The sequence below is a fragment of the Erpetoichthys calabaricus genome, chromosome 15, assembly GCF_900747795.2.
Source record: "Erpetoichthys calabaricus chromosome 15, fErpCal1.3, whole genome shotgun sequence".
Lineage (NCBI taxonomy): Eukaryota > Metazoa > Chordata > Cladistia > Polypteriformes > Polypteridae > Erpetoichthys > Erpetoichthys calabaricus.
In genome coordinates, this window is record NC_041408.2 from 32,094,204 (window position 1) to 32,120,328 (window position 26,125).

The 26,125-nt window shown below is 35.8% G+C and overlaps 1 protein-coding gene across 2 annotated transcripts in view; it reads left to right on the top strand.

Moving 5' to 3' along the window:
• The window catches only part of aftpha (aftiphilin a), a 139,013-nt gene that overhangs the window by 90,743 nt on the left and 22,145 nt on the right, over positions 1 to 26,125 (top strand). For both annotated transcript variants that reach the window (XM_028820856.2, XM_028820857.2), the window contains exons 3-6: positions 1,679 to 1,830; positions 14,098 to 14,224; positions 18,630 to 18,686; positions 25,386 to 25,505. In XM_028820856.2, coding sequence (XP_028676689.1) covers positions 1,679 to 1,830; positions 14,098 to 14,224; positions 18,630 to 18,686; positions 25,386 to 25,505 — 456 coding nt within the window. The remainder of the gene's footprint in view (positions 1 to 1,678; positions 1,831 to 14,097; positions 14,225 to 18,629; positions 18,687 to 25,385; positions 25,506 to 26,125) is intronic.

Below are 26,125 nucleotides of genomic sequence, written 5' to 3' on the forward strand. Positions count from 1 at the left end.
CTCACAGCAGTAATTTTCCCTCGTCAAAAAAAATTGTAAATGGTTGTGTAATGTACTATAAAGTACATACCTTATATGTGGGATATGTTCCTGGGCACTGTATGTGAGAGGAAGAGTCTGTAAAGTGAAAATGTCCCTTGACTACCTGTTCTTAACATACAACAAATTATTGATGGCTATAGGCAAAGCTAATTATGTACAGCCCTTTTTTCTAATATAAAATAAATTTGGTGTACCTAAGCACATTCACACTTGATTGATGACTTGGGCTCCATGAACTAGGCTATTGGTGACGTTGACAGTAAAGCCATAGTTAGGAGAGAAAAAAAATGTATTAGAAGATACATGCTGTGTGAGCAATAAAATGACACACACACACACACAGAGACAGACAGACAGACAATGAGAGTATGGAAGAAGCACTCCTTGTACCATGAGTATGGCAGGTGTTCATCCCACTCATTTTTATACCACTGCACACTACAGTCAGCATTATGGAGTGAGAGTATGCATACATGTAATAAAAAAAAAAACAGGCATGAAATGCAAAAGTTGATGTCTGAATAATTGGCAGTTCTGTTCTTTTTTTTTAATTATAAATCACCAACGTCGGACAGTTTTATTGGATTCTTGTACAAACCGAGATTCCTTTACATGGCTTTTTGTTTTGTGGTTTCCAGTAAATGGTGGGTGGCTTTGCTGTTTTTTGACCCTGTTGTCATTATTAGTACTTTTCTTTACACCCCGGCCTTAACTGTACAAATTTGCACTGTCCATCACAATATGTAGAAGATACATTTTGAGATAATTATTATTTGATAGTAAAATAAAACTTGAGACAACTGTTCTGCCTGTATGTGTGTTAAAGTACATATATACTTAAAGTACATATCATGAGTTGCTTTTGATTTTCAGTTACATTAAGATGGCAAAAGAGCCAATAAAGATTTGGTCACTTTAAGCAATAGTAAGCTATCCAACAAGATGCAATGCAGGAATAAATGCTGGATAAGATGTTTATTCAATGTAAGACACACTCTTGGCCAGTTAAAATTCCGATCACCTTAAACTGTAGATAGATAGATACTTTATTAATCCCAAGGGGAAATTCACATTATGTGTATGTTTTGATAAAAAAAAAAAGTATGTGTATGTATGTATATAGTTGACTCCCAAATGTCATCTAGTTAAGCAATTAGCTCATAGAAAATTGTACATTGTCTTAATTTCATTGAGCATGTAACTTAATATTCAAAGTCTGCCTTCTTCAAAAGCTACAGTATGTAGTATGTAATTTATTTCAATTTGTTATTGTTTAAATCACAATGAGCATGTGCTGTTTCTGTATACATTTTATACATGTGAAATTAATTATTGCCATATCTTGTTGATTATTTACAATTAAAAGAAATACCAATGAGATTTACAAATCCCACTAATTTTGTGGCCATTTTTGTGATGTTTTCTCCTTCTACAGTCATTGCAGTATATTTTGTGTACCTTTTTTCTTCTTTTCTGCTATATGAATGATATCTGATTTTATTTAATAAAATACTCAAATCTTTACTTCATTAATGTTTGGCACATAATCCACTGTTTCACATGATTCAGAAAACTGCTGTTAATACACTTAGCTTAGTGGTACAAGAACAATAAAGTCTCTGTCTGTTTTCTTTAGGCAGCTTTGGTTTGCCGCTTACAGAAAGTTTTCCAAGCGTGTTTTCCACCATGCCCCATGTCCTGTTCTGAAGAAAACATCACTTCATTAAAGCTGTTTCTTGAGCCAGTAGAGCATCAAGAAGAGACGGGGAGTGCCTTGGGACATCTTAGGTAAGGGTCCAATTGTCCTGTTGAGGATTATAGCTAGTAAAAGTGTTTTTTTTATATAATAACATCAATTCTTTTTGTAGAATCACACTCACTTTGTAATTTAGGCTGTCCTAAAGTATACATTTTCTTCTTTAAGGAACAACTTGATTTTTCATGCTAACATTTCCTCATTCTTTTGTGCCAGTTACTGCCATTCTATAGCTTTTCTTCATATCACAAATTTAGAAATATCTGTAATTATGAATACAGACATTTCACATTATATATTCACAAATGGTGATATGAAAAGTACATTTCAACATATTTAACATTTGTTGTACCAGGCATATCAGGATTTCCTTTCTTGCTTTTATGATAATTAATTTACAACACCAAAAAAGATGAAAAGTGTCAGAAATGGAAATAAATCCTAATACTTTACAGATAACCATAAAATATATACATCTTAATTAAATAAAAGTATTGAACAAATCTGAGCTCTTCCTAATATCAAAGTTTAAATTGAATACTATAATTGTTCACTACAGAAAAACTTGGGGGAAAAAGTCCTCCTCTTGTTGAATCACTAGCTAATACCATATCACAGTAAATACTAAATAAAGATGTTTGATATAGCAGATTAAGTTGAATCTGTTGGTAATGGCACAAATAGACCAGGTAAATCAATCATAAGATTTTACTGTGTAATATAGATAGATGGATAATAAGTAGTAAACAAGTTAATGAGGAAAAAATTGTAATGAACTAACAAACCATTTCACTATTTCAAAGTTAAATCATTAGCACTTTGATATTCTAAATTTTATTTCCTCTGTATTCATTTGCAAAGCTGGTAAAATAAAAGCACAAAAAATGTAGTCCTCCAAATCATCTTTAGCTGGTCCTATACCAATTTCTTATAGGGCAGCTGCAAACCATTTCTTGGTTGCTGCAAGATATTTGTCCTGTGTATTTTTGCTTTTAGCACAATTTTATATTATAGGACAAGTATGGCATTGAATTGATCATAAAGTGTGAATACAAAGAGCTCTTAATTACAATATTTTGATTGCTTTATATCTGTTTCATAGTGTTTTGCTTCCAAGTGCTTTATATGTAATTTTTGTTGCATCTCTTGCAAGAAGCAAATTGTCTTGTCAAGAAGGAAGAAAAAACAAGTAAACGTGATGTTAGATATGACTGTACTGTAGTTGTGTGTTGAGAATTGATAGTATAATTACCTTTGACAATGGAGATACTTAAGGAAAAAAGAGGGGAATTCATTTAGGTTTAATAAGGTCGTGTTCTTAAAATATGATAGCTGTATGATAATTATTTTATTAAATGAGATTGAACATTTGTAGGTAGACTTGGCTGCAAAAAATACTACAGTAAAGAAGAACATGGAATGAGAAAAATAAAGTCAAGACATTGTTTTAAAAATGAATTAAAATTATCTGTCCATCCATTTTCAAACCTGTTTGTGAAGGCCATGGGGAGTATTAAAACTACTATGGGCATTTCAATAGTAACTTTTTTTTGCAGAATAAAGTGTTGACTGATCTGTTTTTGCCTGAATGAAAATCCAACAAAAGTGTTGTCAATTTTAAATCTTTTCATAGTAAAAACTTTAATTGTATGTGGTGTAGCGGGTCCACAGCTCAAGTCAAAAAGCCCCCTTTTTAAATAAGTAGTTGCCACACTTGCGGCTTAGAGGGGGGGGGTGGGGGTTGGGGGGGGAGGGGGCGTGGCGTGGTAGTGTGTCCGGAGCAGGTTCCTGGGTGAATTCGTGATGCGGGCGGTCCTCACTTAAGTGCACAGGTGAGGAGTCATCCGCATCCGTAAATAATTCCGGGAGCTGCTAATTGCCCCACCTGATCCACATCCCCGTGATAAATAATATAAGCGTGAGGCGGTTAGGGGGAACAAAAAGACGAACGGCGGTTACAGGAGAAGAAGGCGTTGGGAAGCAGGGTGGAGAAAGCCGGTGTGTGATTGAGTGAATGCTCACTCACTGTATAGAACTGTTGGCAACTGGACAGTGAGCCCTCGTGGGGTGTTTGGCTGGCACCCGGGGGCAGTCTCGGTAGTTAGTGGTCGCTCCCGCTGAGCATTAGTGAGGAGCGGGAGTGACCGGAAGGAGGATGGCTCACAGCATAAGGCCGAGAAGGCAGCGGGAGTCGGGATTTGGGAAGTGAAAGCCCCAGCGTGAGTGCTCTGGTCGCTGGGGAGCCCAAGTCACGGTCTGATGATGCCCAATGGAGCTAGGGGTCGGAAAGGCGAGCAGATGAAAGTAGAGAGAAGGTCCGCTGCAGGTAGGATGGCTCCCCTGCTGCAAAGCCTGGACTTGAGAAGCAGGGGAGTCACCAGTAGAAAGGCACCTGGATCTGTTTTTAAAGGACTGCTTCCAGCCATTGTTTTAACCTCATCGGATTTTAAAGGAACTAGCCAACCTGTGGCGTAGCATACGCCGCATAATTATGTATTGATGGGTGAACACTTCCTGAAAGACACAGTTGTCCTAATGGGGTGGGTTTGAGGATACGACTGTAAGTGAATGCAAAGATGGAACTCTGGAGAAGGCGGGGAAGCGGGCCCAAGAGGTTTCGGGTCCTAAACGTCCAACAATGGGTGGCACAAACGGTAACGATCCTTCCGCAGGTTCACCTACGGAACCCGTGTTAGGACATTTACATCCTCTAGATAGGCAAGTTCGATCGTCTGACGCCCATTCCGCCCCCGCCATTCTAGTCTGCCGATTTCTTAAGTCATCTCTTAGTAATCGTTCAGTACGCACTGCCTGCTCATGTGTCCCCCCCAACTCCTCACCTGATTGCTTTCGTCTGTGTACAGTCCACGTGCACTTGTGAGTCACGTTGACTGTTCATTTTCCACACACCACCTCAGTCGCATGCACCTGTGAGCCACGTTTGGTCCCGGTGAGGTTTCTCGTGTTGAGTCAAATTAAGCCACAGGCTCCACACCTGGTGGTGCCCTTCCGTCAATTCATTTCAGTTTCAGCTTTGCAACCATACTCCCCCCGGAACCCAAAGACTTTGGTTACCTGGTTGGCTGCCTGGCGGGTCATGGGAATAATGCTGCCGGATTGCCAGTCGGCATTGTGAATGGTCGGAACTACGACGGTATGTGATCTTCTTCGAACCTCCGATTTTCGTTCTTGATTAATGAACATATTCTTGGCAAATGCTTTCGCTCTTGCGCCATGGTCGGCTGTTTAGTGAATTGTTGGTGGGCGGGGCTCTGTGAGTTGGCGGGCGTGGCTGTCTTGCGTGCATCTTGCTTGCCATGGACTTAGTGAATTATATATATATAGACTAGGGGGCTTCACCCCCTGCTCGCCAACCCCCGTGTTTGGTTTTCCGGATACACACTTTTAAGATTTCTTTTTTTCTTTGAATTGTTGCTATTTCATTAGTTTCACTTTTATTTTAGAACTTCTGTAAAAACAATATTTGTAATCTTGCGAGTCCCAATATGCTGAATCTTTTTAATGAGGTCAGGATAGGTTTCTCTGTTTGGAATTTTAGCACAGACAAAACGATCTACATCATCAGCAGTTAATAATTTTTTTTTACAAAGTAAAAAAAGTAAGTAGAGTTCTGCATTGGACTCCTGTCTGTAAAGTTGTGCTATTTTCCTCTCACAGTTCCAAAAGTACATGGGGTTACCAAAGTGATACCCCGACTTTTGTCTAGGTTTTTCTACAAGGGCTAGACAGAACGTTTTTGACTCCTGGGGTAAATTTAGCTTTTTAAATAAGCAGACAGATAAATCTATATACATTAACAAAATAACCAATAAATATATGTGCGGTAAACTCCGTTTTTGAAATTCTCAAGATTCTTTATTTGTCACATGCATAGTTATACAGGACAACACGCAGTGAAATGCATCCTGATCCTCTTATCAAAAACTGTGCAAAGTTAGAAGAATATCAGTTAGATTAACAAAAAGTCATAGATTGAAAGATAACAGTATAGTAGAACATAATAAATAAGTAAAATTATGTGAATAAAGTAGAATTAAGTGTTAAGGTGCAATAGTGTAGTAATTATTGTGCAAAACCAAAGTTAGACTGGTGCATAGTTAAATGAGGCAGTTTGTTTGTTTGTGCTACTGCGGTCTTTACTTTCTTTTTTATATTATCTAATTTTCCTACTTTCATATCCTTTAACTTTCTCCACATGTGTATAGTGCCGGTTTTTTTTTTTTTTTTTTTTTTTTTGAGCCTTTCTAATTTCGCTGGTTTCATAGTCTCTAACCTGCTCTGCATGCGTTTAGCGTCAACGTTTGTAAACGTCTTTATGAAGTTCTACTTTGTCTTTTATTCATTGTCATTTAATTCTGAGCCGAATTAGATGTGCGCTTATATGCTTTATATGCGCTGAGAGCCTTGGATCTGCGTGTGCTCAAATCCTTCACAAGACTGAATGTTTTGCTGCCTATTGTCCTATTTGATAGATTGTAAGTAGGGCGTGTCTTTGGTCTCGCGGGTCTTTAAAATGTCTTCCGAGAAGATCATGTATCGTAGACTTGCTTTTTGCTTTCTTTTTATAATAGATAAATTATTTATTATGTTTTTTTTTTATCCACCACAGTTCACTTGTTTTTATTGGATTATTTATTTAAAGATTTTGAAGCACTGCACTTTGGACACGGTTTGGTTTTTGTTTGTTGATTTTAATAAAAGCACTTTGCACTTTTTGCACCATCCCCTTGCTTCATTGTTGTGCCTCACTGTCTAGCTCATCGGTGACATTACCGACGGTGTCAGGTTCAGAGTTCCCAGAAGCAAGATGGAAGCATGGAGCGGAACCTGCATTGTCGCATTGTACTGTATGTCTTTTGTGGCTACATTTGTGATGAATTTACAACCATCTTAACCTTTAAATTCACTGGAATTTAGGAACAAATGAGACAGAAACAATAGTTTTTCTACTCTTTAATTTCTACTGTATCCTCATAGTTTTCATGCTTTTGTGAATTAGTGTAATAGCACATTAGTGTTGTGAGTGAAACACGTTTCATTTGGCCAAGGACTGATGACTGACAATTGTTGAATATCTGGAAAAATCCTGTTGTGTAGGTTTCAGAGTAGAGAAACGTATGAATGCAAACATGATTCACTTGTGGTGGTTGTGTCCTTTTTAATAGATTTTTAATTATTTAACTCATTTTTAATAGTTCAGATAAAATTAACTATTTCATAAAGAGTAGGTGTTATATTTTGGAAAGGCTGATTGATACTGGGCAATATTTGCACCTCATGTAAATGCAGAATCTTTTAACTTTGCCAGCAACAAAGAATAGGCATTTGTGGCATAGGTATACTAGTAGCTTTGAGCAATGCGTATTATTTCTTTGTACCTTGCTCTTGTAAATATCCTTTACAATTGTAGCATTGTGTTTGTATAGACACTAGGAAAGATACAGCATTGGAACAGATCTTGACTATACATCTCCTCTCTTGGTAAATGAAAGTTGACCTACTTAAAGATTTTCCAGTGCTATATCTGTCCTGGTGTCTATATAAACACAGAGAATTTCACTTTCTGTATTACATCTTGCCTAAAGAACGGGCCTGAGATGCCTGGAAAGCTTGCATATTGTAGTCTTTTTAGTTAGCCAATAAAAGGTGTAATTTTGCTAGACTTTCATTGTATCCTTAATGGCAAACACAGTGCAACACCCTACTAGTACATTTCAGAAATACAAATATCATTTTGCTTTTGAAATGTTGTTGTTATATTGGAAGAAAACATACATATACATTCTTGAAATACTAGACCAGCTATTGTACTTTGCAAAGTCCATATAGAGCTTTTTGGTCTCTTCTAGCACTCCTGGTTTCAGCTAATGTCTAGCCCGTCTTAACTTCTGTAATATACTATTAAATGTGCAGTAGTATTAGTCAGGTGGAACATTAATTCCTGAATAATGCACTCTAGCAGTTAAGTGCTTTGAGTATGCCCTAAAGTATTCTAACCAACAAAAAATAAATTCAATAAAAATGTATTTTTTGTGTTTATGCTACTGATGAATGTGTTCATCTCCTCTTTGGTGTCTTTTATATTGAGAGTGATTTAAGAAATACATTCATAACTCTCCCTTTGACATCTTTCTCAACTCTGTTTATGAAGGTGCTTAGGTGGCTACATTATTTTTCTTGTCTAAAGAAAGCAAAGCTATAGATATAAAATAGTGTTACTGCTATTAGATGGAGTCCCTTGACTCAAATATAATGGAATTTTTAAAGTGCTTGCTACACACCTTAAGGGAATTTCTCTTTTAACTTGCAAGTCTTGTATAAGGGTTTTATTTTATGAAGAAGTTATCCAAACATCTATTACAAGAACAATATTTAACTTGCTAAGGTTATGTTTCACCCATAATGTATTGCTGGATAAGATTTTTCTGTTGAATTAGAGATGCATTAATTGATCAAGCAGTGATCAAAGTCAGCCATTTTATATTCTTAATTTGTAATCACCCAATATCTTTATAATGTACTTGTATTTTAAATATTTTATGTTAAAATGACTTCTATAATTTTAAAATTGTGTTAAAATGTTATCCACATTAATGTACAGTACAGAAATGTCATATCAAGGCAAAAATGTGTTAAGAAAGTATAGTAATTGTGTGGAGTTGGGCATATAGTTGTAGGATGGCATATTTTATCTCTGCTGCCACACAAGTCCAGGAATACAGATTTGATTCTTTGTTACTTGTTCCCAGTATTTGCATGGTATGATGCTTTGCCATCCCCTCTCAAATTGAAAAAGCTGTGTGTTTTTTACCTTTTGCAAGATGGATGGTTTCTATCCTGTTACTTTTTGTCATGGTACAAGTATAACTCCAAGCCAGACAGAATAGCAAAAGTTAATGAATAAGAACATAAGAAATTTGACAAATGAGAGGAGACTATTCCGTCCATCAAGTCCATTTGTTTACCTAACAGCTAAGCTGTTCCAATTCTTCTTAAAATTAAAGGTTGTCAAGTTGTCTGCTTCAACTACACGACTAAGTAGTTTGTTCCAGAGTCCCACAAATCTTTGCGTAAAGAAGTGCTTCCTTGCTCCAGTCTTCCATTTCCCCTTAATTTCCACTGAAGTCCTTGAGTATTTGGTTCAACCCTTAAGCTAAAAAGAATGTTGCTGCATTTACTTTATCAATGCGTATGTGGATTTCAGATACATGGATTAGGTCCCCATGCAGTCTCCTGTGCTTGAGACTAAACAGGTTTAATTCTCTGAGTCTTTCAGAGTAGGACATGTCCGTGATTCTTGGGATGCACTTGATTGCTCTCCTCTACAAGCTTCAGGTGCTGCTATGTTTTTCTTTTTCCATCGTGACCAGAACTGCATGCAGTATTCCAGGTGCAATCTTGCTAGTGCATTATATAGTTTTGAGCAATAATGTCCCTTGACTTAAATTCTACAGTTTTATGATATAACCTAACATTTAATTTGTATTTTTAATTGCTTCTGTACATTGCTTACCCTGATGAAAATATTGTGTCAAACATATACCTCTAAAAATCTTTTTCAGAGATTGGTTTCCCTGTATAAAGCATTGTTAGGTTAAATTGCTGCAGAAGTAAAGTGAAACAGAGAGCTATCAGTGGCAAAATCTGATCTCATCTGTTGTAGAAAAAATATATTTTATCTAGTTGGCTGTCACACTTTTCTAAAAGTAATTTTGCCAAAATGTGATGCAGTTTTTATGCTTATTTTGATGTGCACAATTTCAGTGTACACACATTTTGTATATTTTTTGGTAGCCCATTGCTCTTTGCTGCTGTACAATACAAGTAATCATATATGTGAGAACTTATTGCACAATGGAGACTAGACTACAAAAATGATCAGATGTTAAACAGCTTATATACTTGTATAGCACACTGTTCATAATGGTCAATGTCCATACAATTGTTATAAGGTTTCATGTACACTATTAGTAATGATACGTGAGACACATGAGTGCAAGCCCAGCATCATACACATAATTTCTATTTTCACAAATAGCAGGTGTTATTTTCGGCCTTATTTCTCAGAAGTATCAATCTAGTTAAAAACAAATGGAAAAAAGACATCAAAAACAAAAGGCAACCATCAGAGTTGAGGAAGACACAGAGGTACAAATTCAGATCTTGACTTGTGTGCGTTGCTTTACTCTGGTAATACAGTAGGCTTCTGGGTGTCCTTTTAAAGACGAGGCGAAGTTGTCAAGGATTTGTGAGATATTGAGAGACCCACAAGAGTACATGAGTGAAAGCATAGATATGGACAGTGCATATACAACTGCTGAAAACTGTTTTTATTTTAAGACATTTTCTAAGTGAGTTTAAGTTGGATTTGGTGGGTTTATTTCATCGTTTTAAATTTTCTGGGATCAAACACTAAGCACTACTTCATTTCAATAATTCATTAAAGCTGTCATGTATCTAGCAAGTCAAAATAATCACAAGACTAGAAGAGATTGAGTTTTGCAATTAGTACTAAACTGCATGCATAAATAGGATAAGTTGGCTTTGGAAATTAGCAATGTGGAAGCAATAAATAAAACATTTTCCAATCAAGTTTTGAGAGGAATTTGGAAAGATAATATTTCAGCCTTATATTAGATACGCAGATTTGAATAATTACTTGCTCTGTGTTTGGGATTCAGTGATGTTCTTGACTTAGTTGACATAGTTTTAAGATCAAGTACCCAGCAAATTGACTGAGCAGATTAGAAAATGGATGGCCAGATAGATTTGCTAGAAACAATGTAGCATTTTAAGCAATATGTAAAATGGTTGAATTTTAGAAATATCTTTATCTAAACTGGTCACATAACTGCTGACATTATAGAACCTTGAAATCGGGAAATAAGTTTAAAATGAACAGATTTCCTTTCATAGGACCTGGAGATCGGAATCAGTTATTAAAAACTCACAACCATTGTATCTTTCCCTTTATGTAACGTGTAGAATTGAGCCTGACAGTAATTGTTATCTTCTTCTTGAAATGCTATTCATCTAATTAGCCACTTACACATAAGGTTTTCTATCAGCATGACTCCGCCATATTTCAAAGTTGTTTGTGTATTTTGCAATAAATCCACAGCTCAATCAAAAGCAGTAATTGTATTTTAACAAACTTAATGGTGTCATCTTTCAAATAAATCACAAGTTTCCATGTTATCTCATTAGTAAAATATACAATTTTCCACATATATATACGGAGGCGAGCAGCATGTCACACCTGAGTGAATCTGCTTTTATCAAAGATACCACTTACGTCACGTACTGTACAGTGAAAGACTCTTTACCATTGGATAGCTGGGGTTGTCTTTGATTGGTCACTTTTAATACAAGTCACAGCTGTACAGAAAAAAAGAAATAATTTGTATATGTGACAGCTAATCTTTACACATGTTTGCACATTGTGCAAGTGCATGCAGATTATTTGGTTAATGTAAGTTTGTACTTGGGAAATGTCTTGTTCAGAAAAACAGAACATTTGGTTTTGGAAGTCTGAAAAGTTATAGCACTATTGATACAGAATATGAAGGACTTCAGTTGTAGTTTTTACTATTTGAGAATGTTGCATTTGCTGAAGGGCCCAATGCTCTGCTTGATTTGTAACTACTGCTTAGTATAACTTTGTAGCATTTTGATGTGCACTGTTATAATTCAAGTGTTATGAGTTCAACTGCCATATCCAGATGCTGTCTGTTGCACATTCTCCCTATGTTTTTTGACCAGTGCTCTTCCAGTTTTCACTTCTTTGTGTACCCTTTCGAAGTTTCACATCAGGAGCCCTTTGATCAAATGTCATTGGGTCCACAAATTTTCATGGGGGATTGCTCTCTGTTTGTATTGCTCTGCACCACACTACTTCTTGCAGTTTCACGTGTTAATCCTTGTCTCCCCTCTGGTGTATTGCAAGCCAATGAGAAATAAAATGCAGTTTCAGCTAGTGGTTTGTTCATGGTATAATCCCACAAACACTGAAGGGCATAGACAGCACTGTCTAATATTTGTTTTCCCGTTTCTAATTGCATTTTCTTCACAGGTGGGGAAATAAGATCAGTGGGTTTGGAGGAGGATAAAGTGAGCACAATTAGAATCGTTTGGGGTGGGTGGGTTATACCATGAACAAGTCTTGTGTGTTCATGATGTGGCAGTGGCCACCTGCAACCTAAAAATTGGCTAAGAAACACTGGTTTAATTGGATGTGTGGTGTGTGTTACTAGCATGGGGGGGGGGGGTCCATGTTCAGGTCTGTTTCTTGCCCTGTTACCATTCTCTTAACTCATCCATGGAGTACGCTGTTATGAAAATGTATGTATGTACTTAGTTTATTCCAGTTGTGAAAAGCAATAAAAAGCAACAATGCAAAAAAATAAATAAATGAAATACACTAAATGCCTGTGTGGCATCTGTAACTGAATGCAGAAGAAGAGTGAATTATAACACCAAACACCCTATATATTGTACATCCATCCATCCATTTTCCAACCCGCTATATCCAAACACTTCTTTATTCTTAATTATGAAAAATAATTTTGAAAGTAAAGGTTTGGAGGAGGAACATAATTATATGTTCATAGTTACAAATTCTCCTTCAAAGGCCGTCTCTCACCTCAGAGTGATAAAGAAGTGAACGACTAAGTAGGGAATTGCCTGCTGGGTCTATGCCATCAGTGTTTATTTGTTTCAGAGTGATCTATAATGTGCGTGGCTTTTTGTGAATATGTATATATTTTTTTTTTTTAAAAGAATGCTGAACTTCAATTGCAATACTTGAGAGACTGTTTAGATGTAAGAGACTAAATGTTTCCAAAAGGGGAACATTTTGAGCTAAACAGTATAACTTTGCAAGACTATGGGATATAGAGTAGAATGCCATTTACTGTCATTGTACAGATGACATTTTAGTGTGTCCCCTGAATAGTCCATACAATATAATAATAAAAAAAAATCTGAATATTTAACAGATTCAACATATGTTCTGCAGTTTGAACTATACACATGCTTTAATATAAACCAATAAAACATTGAAGGTGGGAAAATATAAATAGTAAGTAGTGGAGTAGTTCCCTTTTACGGTGATTGCACTTTTGTCACATTGATGCCATGGGTGACAGTGAAAGACATAAGATCAAAAGCACTTTGATACACTAAACAGTTATTTAACAAAATTTAGTTCTTTTATAGCGCTTGGGTAGAAGCTTTTCAGTAGTCTGGAAGTGTGTGTCTTAATAGAATTACAACACCTTCCAGAAGGCAGCAGAGTAAAATTTGGTTGCCTGAGTGAGATGGATTCCCAATGATTTTTTTGGCCTTTCATAAACATTGAGTTCTGTATATGTCCTGACGTGAAGGTAACTGGGTGTTGGTAATTTTTTGTGCTGATCTGATGACTCTCTGAAGAGCCTTCTTGTCACCCACAGAGCAGCCAGCATATCATACCAGGATGCCACAGGTAAGTATGCTTTCCACAGAGCAGTGATGGAAGGACATCAATAGCTGCTTGGACAGGCTAGCCTTCCTCAGTATCCTAAGAAGCAGAGCTGCTTCTGTGCCTTTTTCACCAGAGACATTGTGTTAACAGACCATGGGAGTCCTAGGAGATATGCGTGCCAAGGAATTTAATGACTCCTATACTTGGTACAATGGTGGCTGACAGATTGGGTCACAAAAGAAAATTGATTCCAAGAATGTGTATCATTAATGTTATGTAGTGTACCTTCCAGTTTTTTTAGAGAAGAATCTAAAGTGCAAACATTTTTTGTTTTATTTAGTTGATATTGGTGTAAACAGATGATTTCAATAATATAAATACTTTCTTTTAAAAATGTGGAGTGTTGTACTCCATACTCTTCAGCCATTTGTGGCTCCTTTATTACATTAGCAGAATAAAATGTTTGTTTTTGTTTGTCTAATTTAGACGCAGTAATGCCAACAAACTTAGTGCCTAAGTGGTTAAAGTAACCCAGTCTCTATAGTATTTGGTACATTACCTGATCTTTTTTTCCTACTGTCTGTTTTCAAAGTAAGGTAATTTTAGGATATTTCATGGAAATTGTTAGCGTCCAGTGTTATTTGTTACCTATTCTCTGTATCCAGCTAATATTTAACTTTGAATAGCAACCACTTAAAAATATATAAAATGATAAATATACTTAAGAGAGTTTTGTCAGTGTAAATGTTTACTAAGAGCCTCATTGTATAAAGTGATTAATGCTGATCTTTGTGATTTGTCATAACTTGTGCAGGGAGCTACGGAATGTCTGGAGTGAGCTACAAGATATCCATGATGCATATGGCCTAAAGTATCAGTGGTGTGGCTCTCACAGCAACAAAAAGCTGCTGTCTTCTCTGGGCATTGACACCAGGAACATAGTAGGTTGCCAATGTTCTCTGTTTAAAGACTGCATTTTTTTAAGGTTTCAAAGTAGGCATTTTGCATAGTTTACTAACATACAATAAATATAAACACTCATTTTGGAAATTATTAGAAGCACTATACTAACACTGGGTAGGGCCTTCTTTGGCTAACAAAACAGCCCCAGATCTTTCTGCCATGGATTCCACAAGATATTGGGAACATTCCTTTGGGATTCTGCTCCATGGTGACATAATTGAATCGTGCAGTTTCTGCAGATTTGTCAGCTGCACATTCATGCTGTGAAGTTCCCAGTATACCACAACGTAAAGGTACTCTATTGGATTCATATTTGGTGACTGGGAAGGCCACTGAAGAACAGTGAACTCCATCCTGTTCAGAAAACTATTTTTTAAGTTATTTTTGCTTTATGACATGGTACATTGTCATACTGGAAGTAGCCATTAAAAGATGAGTAAATTGTGGCTATGAAGGGATGCACAAAGTCAGCAACAATATCCAAATAGGTAATGGCATTTAAGTGATGATTGATTGGTATTAGCAAGCCCAACGTATGCTTCGAAAACATTCTTCACAACATTACACTACCACCACCAGCAGCCTGAACTGTTGCGTGAATAAGCAGATGTACCAGTGTTACTATTCATTTGGTCAGTGAGTATAAATTTCTACATTCAGCTGACACTTTATTAGGTACAGATAGGACTCCTGTTCTTCCAGAGCAGCCTCAGTTCTATAAGGAATGGGATCAGCACGGTGCTGAAAACTTTCCTTAGGCATTTAATATCATGTTTATTTGATGGTTTCATGTAACTCCTGGAGATTTTACAGCCACTCATTTATTCTGCAGAAATTAGGATTCAGAAGACCAGACAACATTTTTCCTATATGCAGTCATCTAGTTTTGGTGGGCAGGAAGTATGGGGCGGGGTGGGGGGGATCTATGTATGAAGGTTTTTGTAATTTCTACATGGCATGACTGAAATGTATGCAAATACCCTTAAATTGAAGTCTGCAATATGCACTTTAATTATGTCTGAATTATTTGATTTGTTTAAGGAAAAATGTGTCTTTGTCTCAAACATTATTGACGGCACTGTATATTGAATTGCATTTACTTGACTAGCTGTTTGGTGAAGCAGTCTGTTTGCATTAATAAACTTTCAGACCTAACAAAATGCCCACTTAGTATGTGTGCGCTTCTAAATTGATTTTTATTATTTAGTGTAGTGTAGACACCTTGGTGTATAATGTGGAAAATGCATATACAGGATCATATTGGGTAATTCCATGTCAAATCATCACACTTTTGGACCTCATCACAGATTTTAATGAAACATGGCATGCTGATTTGGTCATATGAGTAACCCATGGAACTGTAGTTGCATGTGTCTTGGATCAATATTAAGGGAGATTTAAGTTAACAGTTTGAACTTATTGGAATTTTGATTATGATTTTGACTGGCTAGATCTCCCTAAATATAGTTGCACAGAAATGGTTCTCAAATAGTTTTAAAGCTCTTTTCTAACTCAATATTTTGCATAAATACTATGTTATCCCCAAAATGAAAAATTACCATGTCATGAGTGATTATAATATTAAAAGTTAGTAATACTAATAGTATTATGCAAATAGCGTCCTTGTCATTGACGATATCGCGATGTTTTATTTTTTTATAAAGAAATAATCCAAACTTCTACAAATTTAGTTGTTTGTTACACAAACATTAATTAAATGCCTAGACACGTTAAATAAACAAATATTTAAATAAATAAATTTTGCACCCCTTAAAATGGAGAGGTCCTCGCGACCCACTGTGAGACTTTGGCAACCCCTGTCGGGGGTCAGGACCCCCAGGCTGGGAATCAATGCACTAATGGGCCTTTTTCATATCAGCCATATTGACATGAAATAGTATGGCAAGCATTCTCCCCGTGTCTGCGTGGGTTTCCTCCAGGCACTCCGGTTTCCTCCCACGGTCCAAAGACATGCTGGCTAGGTGGATTGGCGATTCTAAATTGGCCCTAGTGTGTGCTTGGTGTGTGGGTGTGTTTGTGTGTGTCCTGCGGTGGGTTGGCACCCTGCCCAGGATTGGTTCCTGCCTTGTGCCCTGTGTTGGCTGGGATTGGCTCCAGCAGACCCCTGTGACCCTGTGTTCGGATTCAGCGGGTTGGAAAATGGATGGATGGATAGTATGGCAAGCACAGATTTAAGTAATGACAATAATTAAGGTTCAAATTATGCTACACTGAAATTGAACAGAAACTTCATTAATGTTATTAGTGACACCTGTGCTTGCCATACTATTTCATGTTAAAATGTGTACTGTGAAAAGGGCCCAGAATAATGTGGCTAATAAATGCCAATGCTGTGCCCTGCATTAATCAGAGGGGTGTGAGGTGTGCAAATCGTTCAGGTGTAATCAATCAATCAATAGCAGATGCTGTCAATTACATGGTGGAGATAAAAGCACTGTCTATGCTGCCGCAGCATTCATTTTTACAATGTCTTCGGTAGAAAAGTTGTTTAGACTCAACCAGAAATCTTGTTGTGACCCTTTAAAATGTCATCTCAAGAAGATAACCTGTGCTTTAAGAGATGTGCCTGAGACAGCAATACAGGATCATCCAAGTCTCAGTTTAAGGTCTGGTCAGTGCATCTGCAGAAATCTGTGTGAGACTATCAAAACTCACACCCGAGAATAAACAGATCTCCAGTAGTGACTTAGACGACCCTTTTGATCCTGAACATATGGCTAGTCCCTCAACATCTGGAAATGAATGTATGTGACTAGGATGTGTTGAAGAGACTATGCCCAGCACTGGAGAGTTGAAACTAAACGTTTTACATCTTCATGGACCATTCCCATCCTACTTATTCCCATACCATCCTGATACACGTGTCATGGATCATCAGGATGTGCTTTTACTAACTGAACCTGTGATGGCAACAGGATGAACATACACATCTTCAATCAAAGACATAATTGCTGCATCAAAGGCTCTGATGGAGTATAAATTGAAAGTGTAGCCATTGTTTTTATTTGTACATTCCCACCTTACCATTCAAACAATACAGCTTGTACATAACTTATTCATGATTCTGCCAAAGTTGAATTTCTTTTCTCACCCTAGTAGTCTAAGAGCCCATCTAGTTTCAGTTTAGTTTTTGTGTTAGTTTTTCAGGTTTAAGAGGAAGGGCTTGCTCTGAAAACATATGATGAAAGAGTACATGATCTCAAATATGATTTACTTAATTCAGGGCACTTTCTAGTATGCCAGTGTCTCTCAAGAAGTCAAAAGTGTGAACTGAAGAGAAAAACTGAAATTATTATGATTTTACAATTCTATTTTAGTTTAGTTACTTTGGTGGTATTGTCTTTCTTTATTCATCTTTGTCTAGAATTTTTATTTCAATTAAAATTATATTTTCATTGCTAGTTCTGGCTTTAGTCTAATAACTCCGTACCATTCACTGATCACTAACTGCTCTTCAACAGCATTGTAAGAAATTGTGGTTTTCATGCACACTTTAGATAAGTAATGATATCTCAGTAACGACTCAATAACCAAAGACCAAATTTTCTGGAGATGTTCATGACGTTATAGCTAGCTTTAGTTAAAAAAAAAAAAAAAAAAAAAACTGACCAATTTTAAAATAGTTTTTATTCGCCATTCAACTTTTAATAGTATAATCACTCATGACATGGTAGTTTTTCTTTTTGGGGATAGCATAGTATTTATGCAAAACTAGAATTCAAAAAGCACTTTAAAATAATATGAGAACCATTTCTGTGCAACTTATATTTAGGTACCGTAGATCTAGCCAGTCAAAGTCCTAATCCCACCAAGTCCCTCTCCTTAAAGTAAGTTCAAACTTTGATAGCTTAAAATCTCCCTTAATATTGATCCAAGATATGTACAATTGCAGTTCCATGGGATACTCATATAGCCCAATCAGCACGCCAAGTTTCGTTAAAATCTGTGACGATGAGGTCCAGAAGTGTGATGATTTCACATATATGTACCCTATTCATAAATGACAATAGTTTTTATGGACAATGCAGAAATGTGTGTATTTATATTAAAAGATAAATTGAATTTGAAGATATTCACTACAGAATTTCCCTTGCCAATTTTTGTAACATTTACTAAAAATGAACTGTAAATGTTTTAACACTTACATCCCAATGTACTTTATTCAGTAATAATTATAGTGGCAAAAGAAAACCATTTGTTATTAGAAATGGCATGCAAGTTTAGGTGCTATGCAATAAAAGAAAAACTAACAGGGACATGAAGATTTGTTTTTTTTCCTCATTACTGACTTTGTCTTTGTAAGATTATACAAGGTTATAACAACGATAAACATAGTAATTGTGGTTTGGTTTCTTTTTCTAGCTTTTCACAGGCCAGAAAAAGCAACCTGTGATAGTGCCGATGTACGCAGCCAGTTTGGTAAGTCATCTTATTATTGTGCACACTTTGTTGACCTTCTAAATTTGTTAAATCTTCATTCTTTTGTTTTGTCCCAGTATATTGTGGTATAAAATTAAAGTAATTAAATAAAAGTAGAATTAGATCATTTCATAGATGCAGGTCTGTGTCAGTATTTGTATGTAGTCCTGAGCCAGTACTCAATTTCAATACAACTGAATATGTAGCAGGCAAGAGTGTATTTTTAATTTTATTTGAAACTCTGAATTCATCTGTTAATATTGTAGTGGAAGTAAAGGTTTGACCATTGGTTGCTGTAATTCATGCCTGTAGCAAAAATGAGAATAAGCATTTTAAAATTGCACTTAGTTTTCCATATAAATGCATAGCTTTAAATGCAGTTGTGTACCAATTTTTAACAACAAATTGAAAGAAAATTTAAAAATACAATATTTTTAAATAGTATTTTTTGAAGGAATATTAATAAATTAAAAGCGTTTTCCTTAATTGCTGTAAAAATGTGGTAAATAGTGTTATTTATATTCAATTCAATTTATTCCTTCCCCTTAACACTAGAATCCCTGAAGCCTATGAAGAAACTCGTAATGTCAGGCCACCTTAAATTCCCTCGCACCACCTCATCAGTGTCTTATGTTTTACAAATGTATGGATTGGCACCTGCAGCAGGCAGCCTGCTATCCCATCACACATCCCAGCTCAAGTCTGTTTATCTGGGTGTGAGGTGCCTTGAATTGTATAGGATAAATAATATATTATTATTTGGAACACATATAGTGCAGCCGGAAAGTAAGAATACTTATGTACATGTGATTTCTCAGTTTTTTTATTTTTAATAAATTTGCAAAAACCTCAAGTAAACTTTTTTCATGTTGTCATTATGGGGTTTTGTGTGTAGAATTCTGAGGAAAAAAATGAATTTAATTCATTTTGGAATAAGGCTGTAACATAACAAAATGTGGAAAAAGTGATGCGCTGTGAATACTTTCCGGATGCACTGTACATCTCATGTGTGTTCTATGTCTACAGCGATCTGTGTAAATGTTGGATGACAGGAAATGCGAGACAAGAAATGGTGAACACATAACTAGAACAGAAACATTTTTCGTTTTCTGCTAATAATTGGCCAAATGCTGACGTGAAGTGTATAAGTTGTTATGACTGAAGTCCAAATATCAAATAAACACTTTCACAAAAGACACTGATATAACAAAACAAGTGCACTTTTTTTCTAGAATTTAACCAAAGTAGAAGAAATTTAGATAGGGTACGACACACATGCCCTGGACTGTTCACTGAATTATACAGCAAGATTTATATCACCCGTAGAAAGTACACAGTGTATATATTTTTAGAAATAATGTGGCTTTGTTTTTTGGTTTAATTTGGTTTTTGGTTAATTGAACTGTTTAATGAATTCCAGAGTATATTAAGCTGTTTGCAAAGTCATTTAGAAAAATGTATTATTAATGGTGGAGCTCATTTGAAAAACATTTTTTAATGTTGTGTAAACCAAGGTAGATAATCTGCATTGATTCATTTTTAACTACTTTATTCTTTAACTGCCACCATGAGTTAAATGACAAAGTTAAGTGACCATTCATATTATGCATTCAAAAATCATCACACCCCAAGAAATTCTTTCTGTCAGCTGTACTAAAGCTAGAGTTTCCACTGGCAGTGATATTTTCAGATTCTTCGCAAATTCTATCACAGTGAGTCTAATTCTCTACAGTATAAGCACTGTGTAATAAAATTAATAGCGAACACCTGAATTAGCTAAACTGTGCAACAGCCAAGTCCATTTTAACCCTTCCATTCAATTGCTTATCTCATGAATACCTTCAGATGTATTTGGACCAAATCCATTAGTTTGTTAAACCAATTTGAATCTGTCTCTGTGATGCAAATGCTTCTGTAACAGTACACTAACATCCCCTGAAAATGGGGGAAAAAATAAAGCCATTGCCTTGGGGTAATGTTGTTAGGGCACAAAACAGTGGTGACTCCCATCACTAGTACTTTTGAGATCTCCACAAATACTGCTGTCCCTGCTATTCCAAAGCACACTCATACTTTAAGAATAATTTTGAAGATGTGAAGAAATCTTTTCTACTAGCCAAAGGATCCAAAATAAATTGAAAATGTATAACTCAAAAGCAGTCGAGCCATAAACTCCTAGCTCAAGTTGTCCATTTTTTAATATAACCCATTTGTAAAACTTAATTACTCTTAACAACAACAACAGCATTTATTTATATAGCACATTTTCATACAAAAAGTAGCTCAAAGTGCTTTACATAATGAAGAAAAGAAAAATAAAAGACAAAATAAGAAATTAAAATAAGACATTAATTAATTAGTTAATTTCCTCTAGACATCAGAAGACACTGTATACATCTCACTAAATAAATATTAATATTTTTTACACTTATACATTTAATATTGATAGCCATGAAAGGTAAGTTAGTTATAATATTGTGAATGACTTCTTTCATTATGAAATAAGACAACTGAGAATAGAGATGTTATTATTTAGAGATAAGATTCAAGGTTTAAGATTAGAACTTTCTTTAAACCCTCGGAAAGGAAAGGTAAACTTAAAATTGGTCTGTGAACATTATGTATAAGTGAATATATTTGTATGGTTCTTTGTATGTACAAAGCAATAAATGATCTAGGCCATTGTATTACACAAATGTAACTGGAGAATAGTCCTTTTCTAAGGCAGAATTTAGAATAAAATTGTGGGAACAATTGTTGAATTCATCTTAGCTTAAAGGCACAAAAGAAATCTTAGTAAATCTTAAGCAATAACATTCCATAAAATTCAGACATCATCTTCCACAGCAAATAGTTTTATAACACACTTTCTTTCAAAACTTGTAGCTCAAAGTGTTTTACAAGATGTTAAAGGAAAAAATAATTACAAATAATAAATAAGTGAAAAAAATACTAATTAACATAATAAGTAAGGCTGCTGATTAATTACCATTAACAGGTTAAATGTTTCTGGGTGTAAGGCTAGAAACAAACGTGCTGCTCCTTTTCAGGGCTCAGTCGTACAGCCAGTCAGAAAAGGAGTGTGCTATGTCCAAACCAGTAACAGAAACCAATAAATAAAGCGTCGATTTTGTTTTTATCCAGTTATCTGCTATAGATAATGTTGAAACAATGAGATTGGGTGACACAATAGCTAGTGTTCATACTGCAAATCTTTGATAGCTCATGTTGCGGATGGAAAAGGGGGGAGGTTGATGTTATTTACTTCACAACACATGAAGGACTAAATGTATTTTCTTAATTAAAAAGCAGTTGACCACTACATTTAAATTTAAAATAAACTTTATTGGAGTTGGTTTTACTGTACCTAACACTGGAACTGACATACTAAAAAATGACACAGGCTCAAAGTAAGGAGTTCTAAAAGTTGCATAATAAAATGAATAGCATTGAGTTCTGTGTTGTCATCTTGATCTGAAATAGAGTAGTAATGAATTTTGAAATATTTTTTTTCTCTTTGTTCAAAGAAAAATGATTTATTTCGATTAAAAATATTAGTTTCATATCTCTAGTAGAAAGAAAAGTAATGCAGAAGTATCTCACTGTTTGTAACACATTACATTTTATAATAAATAACTATATAACATATTTACTTTTTTTTGTAAATAATGAGTAATGTTACTTCATAAATTAAGAATGCTACATTGTAGCGGGGCTACATAGTTATAGTGTTGTCAAATATTAGTACTATGTGCGTCTTGTTTCCATTGTCCCGTTTGCTGTTTATGTGTATGTCAGTGAATGCCGTCCCCGATGATGGAAGGGGACCGCAGCCCCAAACCTGGAAAACACCTGTTCACTATCAATTAATTACATCCGTCACAGGACTATTTAAGCAATCAGGAGGGAATAGCCAGGAGAGAAAGAAGAAGACCATTTTTTCACAACCACGGATCAACTTACCTGCTGTTTTTTCACTTCGCGCTTTTACAATAGTTTGCTTTTCATTCTGCCGGACTGTCTTCCATCCCTCATCTGCAGAGACCCCGGGGTCGGATCGTCATCCACAACACGCCGAGGAATCACGGTGAGGTTGCTCCAATTGCCTGGAAAATCAAACAACTCACTTATCTCTAGTTCAGTCATCCGTATTCAGGACAGTTTTTATAACCGGACTCAAATTCACGATCATTCATTCCATATATCATTCATTGTTGTTATTCGTTGTTTGTTATATATTACAGGGGCAAGGGAGGGTTTGTTATATTTATATATGGTGGTGTCTCGTTGTTGCTGTGGTGGAGGGATATTTATATTTATATATGTTAGTGCTGGGCGGTATAGCGGTTCATACCAAAAACCGTTTTTTATTTTTTTATGATATGGATTTTTCTTATACTGCAACACCGGTTTAAATTGCCTAAACGACGTTCAGAACGTGGCGCAGCGGGAAACTGTTCAAGAGGGGACCCTTTTCACTGCTACACCGCTTAACACAGATTTGTTGCGTGGGGGCTCTTTTTCACTGCTACACCAACAAATAGGTAGCGGTAGCGTAGGTATTGCGCGGTGAAAATGGACAGAGAACATTCCAAAACTGAAGCCGACGATAAAGTTGAACATGATAACACAGAAGAACTTTTGCCGAAAAAAAGGAGTCACGTCCGTCGCCTGGAGATACTTTAGTTTTAAAAGGTCAGATGTGTAAATACTGTTTCTATACTACTGGATAATACTGCAAGCCAAGTTGTACTTGTTTTATTTGTTTTCAATACAGTGTAATGTACCTGGGTACTGTGTAATAGTGTGACGACATGTTGACTTTATTCTCGACATTTCCACTTTAATCTTGACGCTTATGACAAGAATAAAGTCGACATGTTGACTTTATTCTCGACATTTCTACTTTATTCTCGCCGTTTATGTCAAGATTAAAGTCGACATGTTGACTTTATCTCGTAATTTGTCATTAAAGTAGAACATCGTAAACTAAACTTCATCGTAAAATGAATATTTAATTTACTAGATTTTCTCAAACCCCGTCATAAGTTATATAGCACATTAAATGCTTTGTGTTAAGTGTTCTCCGAGATTCTTAAACTGACTTCTTCTTGCACTAAGAGGAGGCGCCGGCAGCGATTGCCTCACAGAATACATTCACTTCATGATCTTCCTGCTCTCTGAACATTTAGAATGCTAAGATACTAATACTTAATATAATTTTCATGGTGAAATGCATTAAAGCATGCATTAATCATATGGGGGCACGGCGGCATGCCTGCCTTGCATTTGCATGTTTTTCTGGTGGGTTTACTCGGCGCTTCAGTTTCCTTTCAAAGTCATGTAGGATGTGGGGTTTTGTTGTGCTATATTGACCCTGCTAGTGTATGTTTTGCTTATATTCATCCTGCGATGTGCTGGTGACTCGTTCAGAGATGGGCGCAACTCTGAATGGATGACATAATTAAACATGTATAATGAAGATATTTTTAAAGTTCTGAACACTCCGTGGGCTAAGTTTATAACTAGTTTTAATTTCACAAAGACATTTATCGTGTGGTGATTGGTTATGTGGTGAAAGAAAAAGGAAGGATAGGAACTGGGGTTTTGGTACGTCAGACAGAGACAGCATGCATGCAATAAAGATAGCCTGCTCAGAAGAACATGCATTGAATTCTGTGTTCATGTCTCCGACCACCAGATCACAAACCCAACATTTACACAATATTTAAGTTAAACCTGTGCGATAGCCATTCATACATCCAGTTTTTTGGAGCCTCGTCACACCTGCCATAAAGTTCTCTACACTGAACATACATCTGGGGACCCCTTACTGTGAGGCAGCAGCACTACCGCCTCACTACTGTGCATGTTTACTACCTGCTTTAATGCATTTCATCATGAAAATGATATCAAGTATTTATCTTAGCATTCTAAATTTTCAGAAAGCAGGAATATAATGAAGTGAATGGATTCTGTGCGGTGATCGCTGTCTCATCTTAGTGCGGAGGAAGTCAGTTTAAGAAGCGTAGTGATTAACAACTGGGTCGGGGAACACTTAACACAAAGCATTTAATGTGCTGCATTAACTTATGACGGGGTTTGACATAATCTAGTAAATTAAACATTGATTTTAGGAAGAAGTTTAGCTTACGACATTCTACTTTAATTATGAAGTAAACTATGAAAATAAAGTGGAAATGTCGACTTTAATCTCGACATAAACGGCGAGAACAAAGTGGAAATGTCGACTTTAATCTCGGCATAAACGGCGAGAAAACTATTAAAAATCACACCAACTACACCTGCTCACCCTGCAACACATTTGTGGAAAAACTAAGTTGTCCGATTTAATGCATGTTTAATGGATATTGTTTCATTTAATACACTTTTAATTCTATATGCTTAGTAAACATTACCTACCTGATTAACTGTTTATCAAACTGAACAGATTGTATTTTATAGTAATAAAGCTGTGGTCTGGATGGCTTTCCAAATATTCTTCTGAGCAAGTGTGTTTTCAAATTTTGGGATGGTAGGTAATTGCAAAAGTTATGTTTTCAGCCTATATAATATATCTGCAGCTGTGTGGGTTTATTAATTTTTTATTTGTTGACTGAGAAATGACAACAATTTTATAACCTGCAGATTTTGTAGGTATATGTTTATATATTTTAAGTTTTTGTGTTTACTTTTAAGGGTATGTTGGAGCCCACCAAAGAGCCAGTAAAGCCAGTATCCGCTGCAGAGAAGATTGCGTCAATTGCACAAGCACCTTTATCACCAGAGATGAGCCCTTGTACTGCAGATCAAGCACAGGTTAAAAACGCTCTCTATTTTTATTTTAAGTAGTTTTTTCCACAGAAGATAATGTCATAAAGTGGTCTCAAATGAATCAGAAGAAAAATAAACTAGATGATTTAAACAGTGCAGTGAAGAAATAATTAATTTACAATACTTATGAGAATGTGAGAATAGGGCAAGAATTGACTATATTGAAAAATGTATCCTAAAAGTTTATGAAGTGCGCAGCATAGTCAAATATTTACAAGTGTTTGATTTCAGAACTTCTTGTCTGAATAATATGATCTTGAACACTATTCTATATTGTACATTGTAAAGTAGCTGATGTTAAGCTTTGTAACAAAGGATAACTAAATATTTGTGTCCACGATCAGTTAGTAAAACTGGTATCTATAATGTAAAGTCCATTTTTGTACAAGCATCATTAGACCATCTTGCATATATCCTTTTTCAGCCCAGATAGTAAATTCAGGTAGATCTTTTATTTCATATTGTACAGAAACAGTCATCTCTTTTGATTGAGTGATAAGACAAATCCATACCCCTAGAGATTGTCACTGACTTGTGAAATAAATGACTGCCTAACTAGGCAGAAGCCAGGTTGCATGGGACATTGTTGCAGAAAGCTGTGGTAG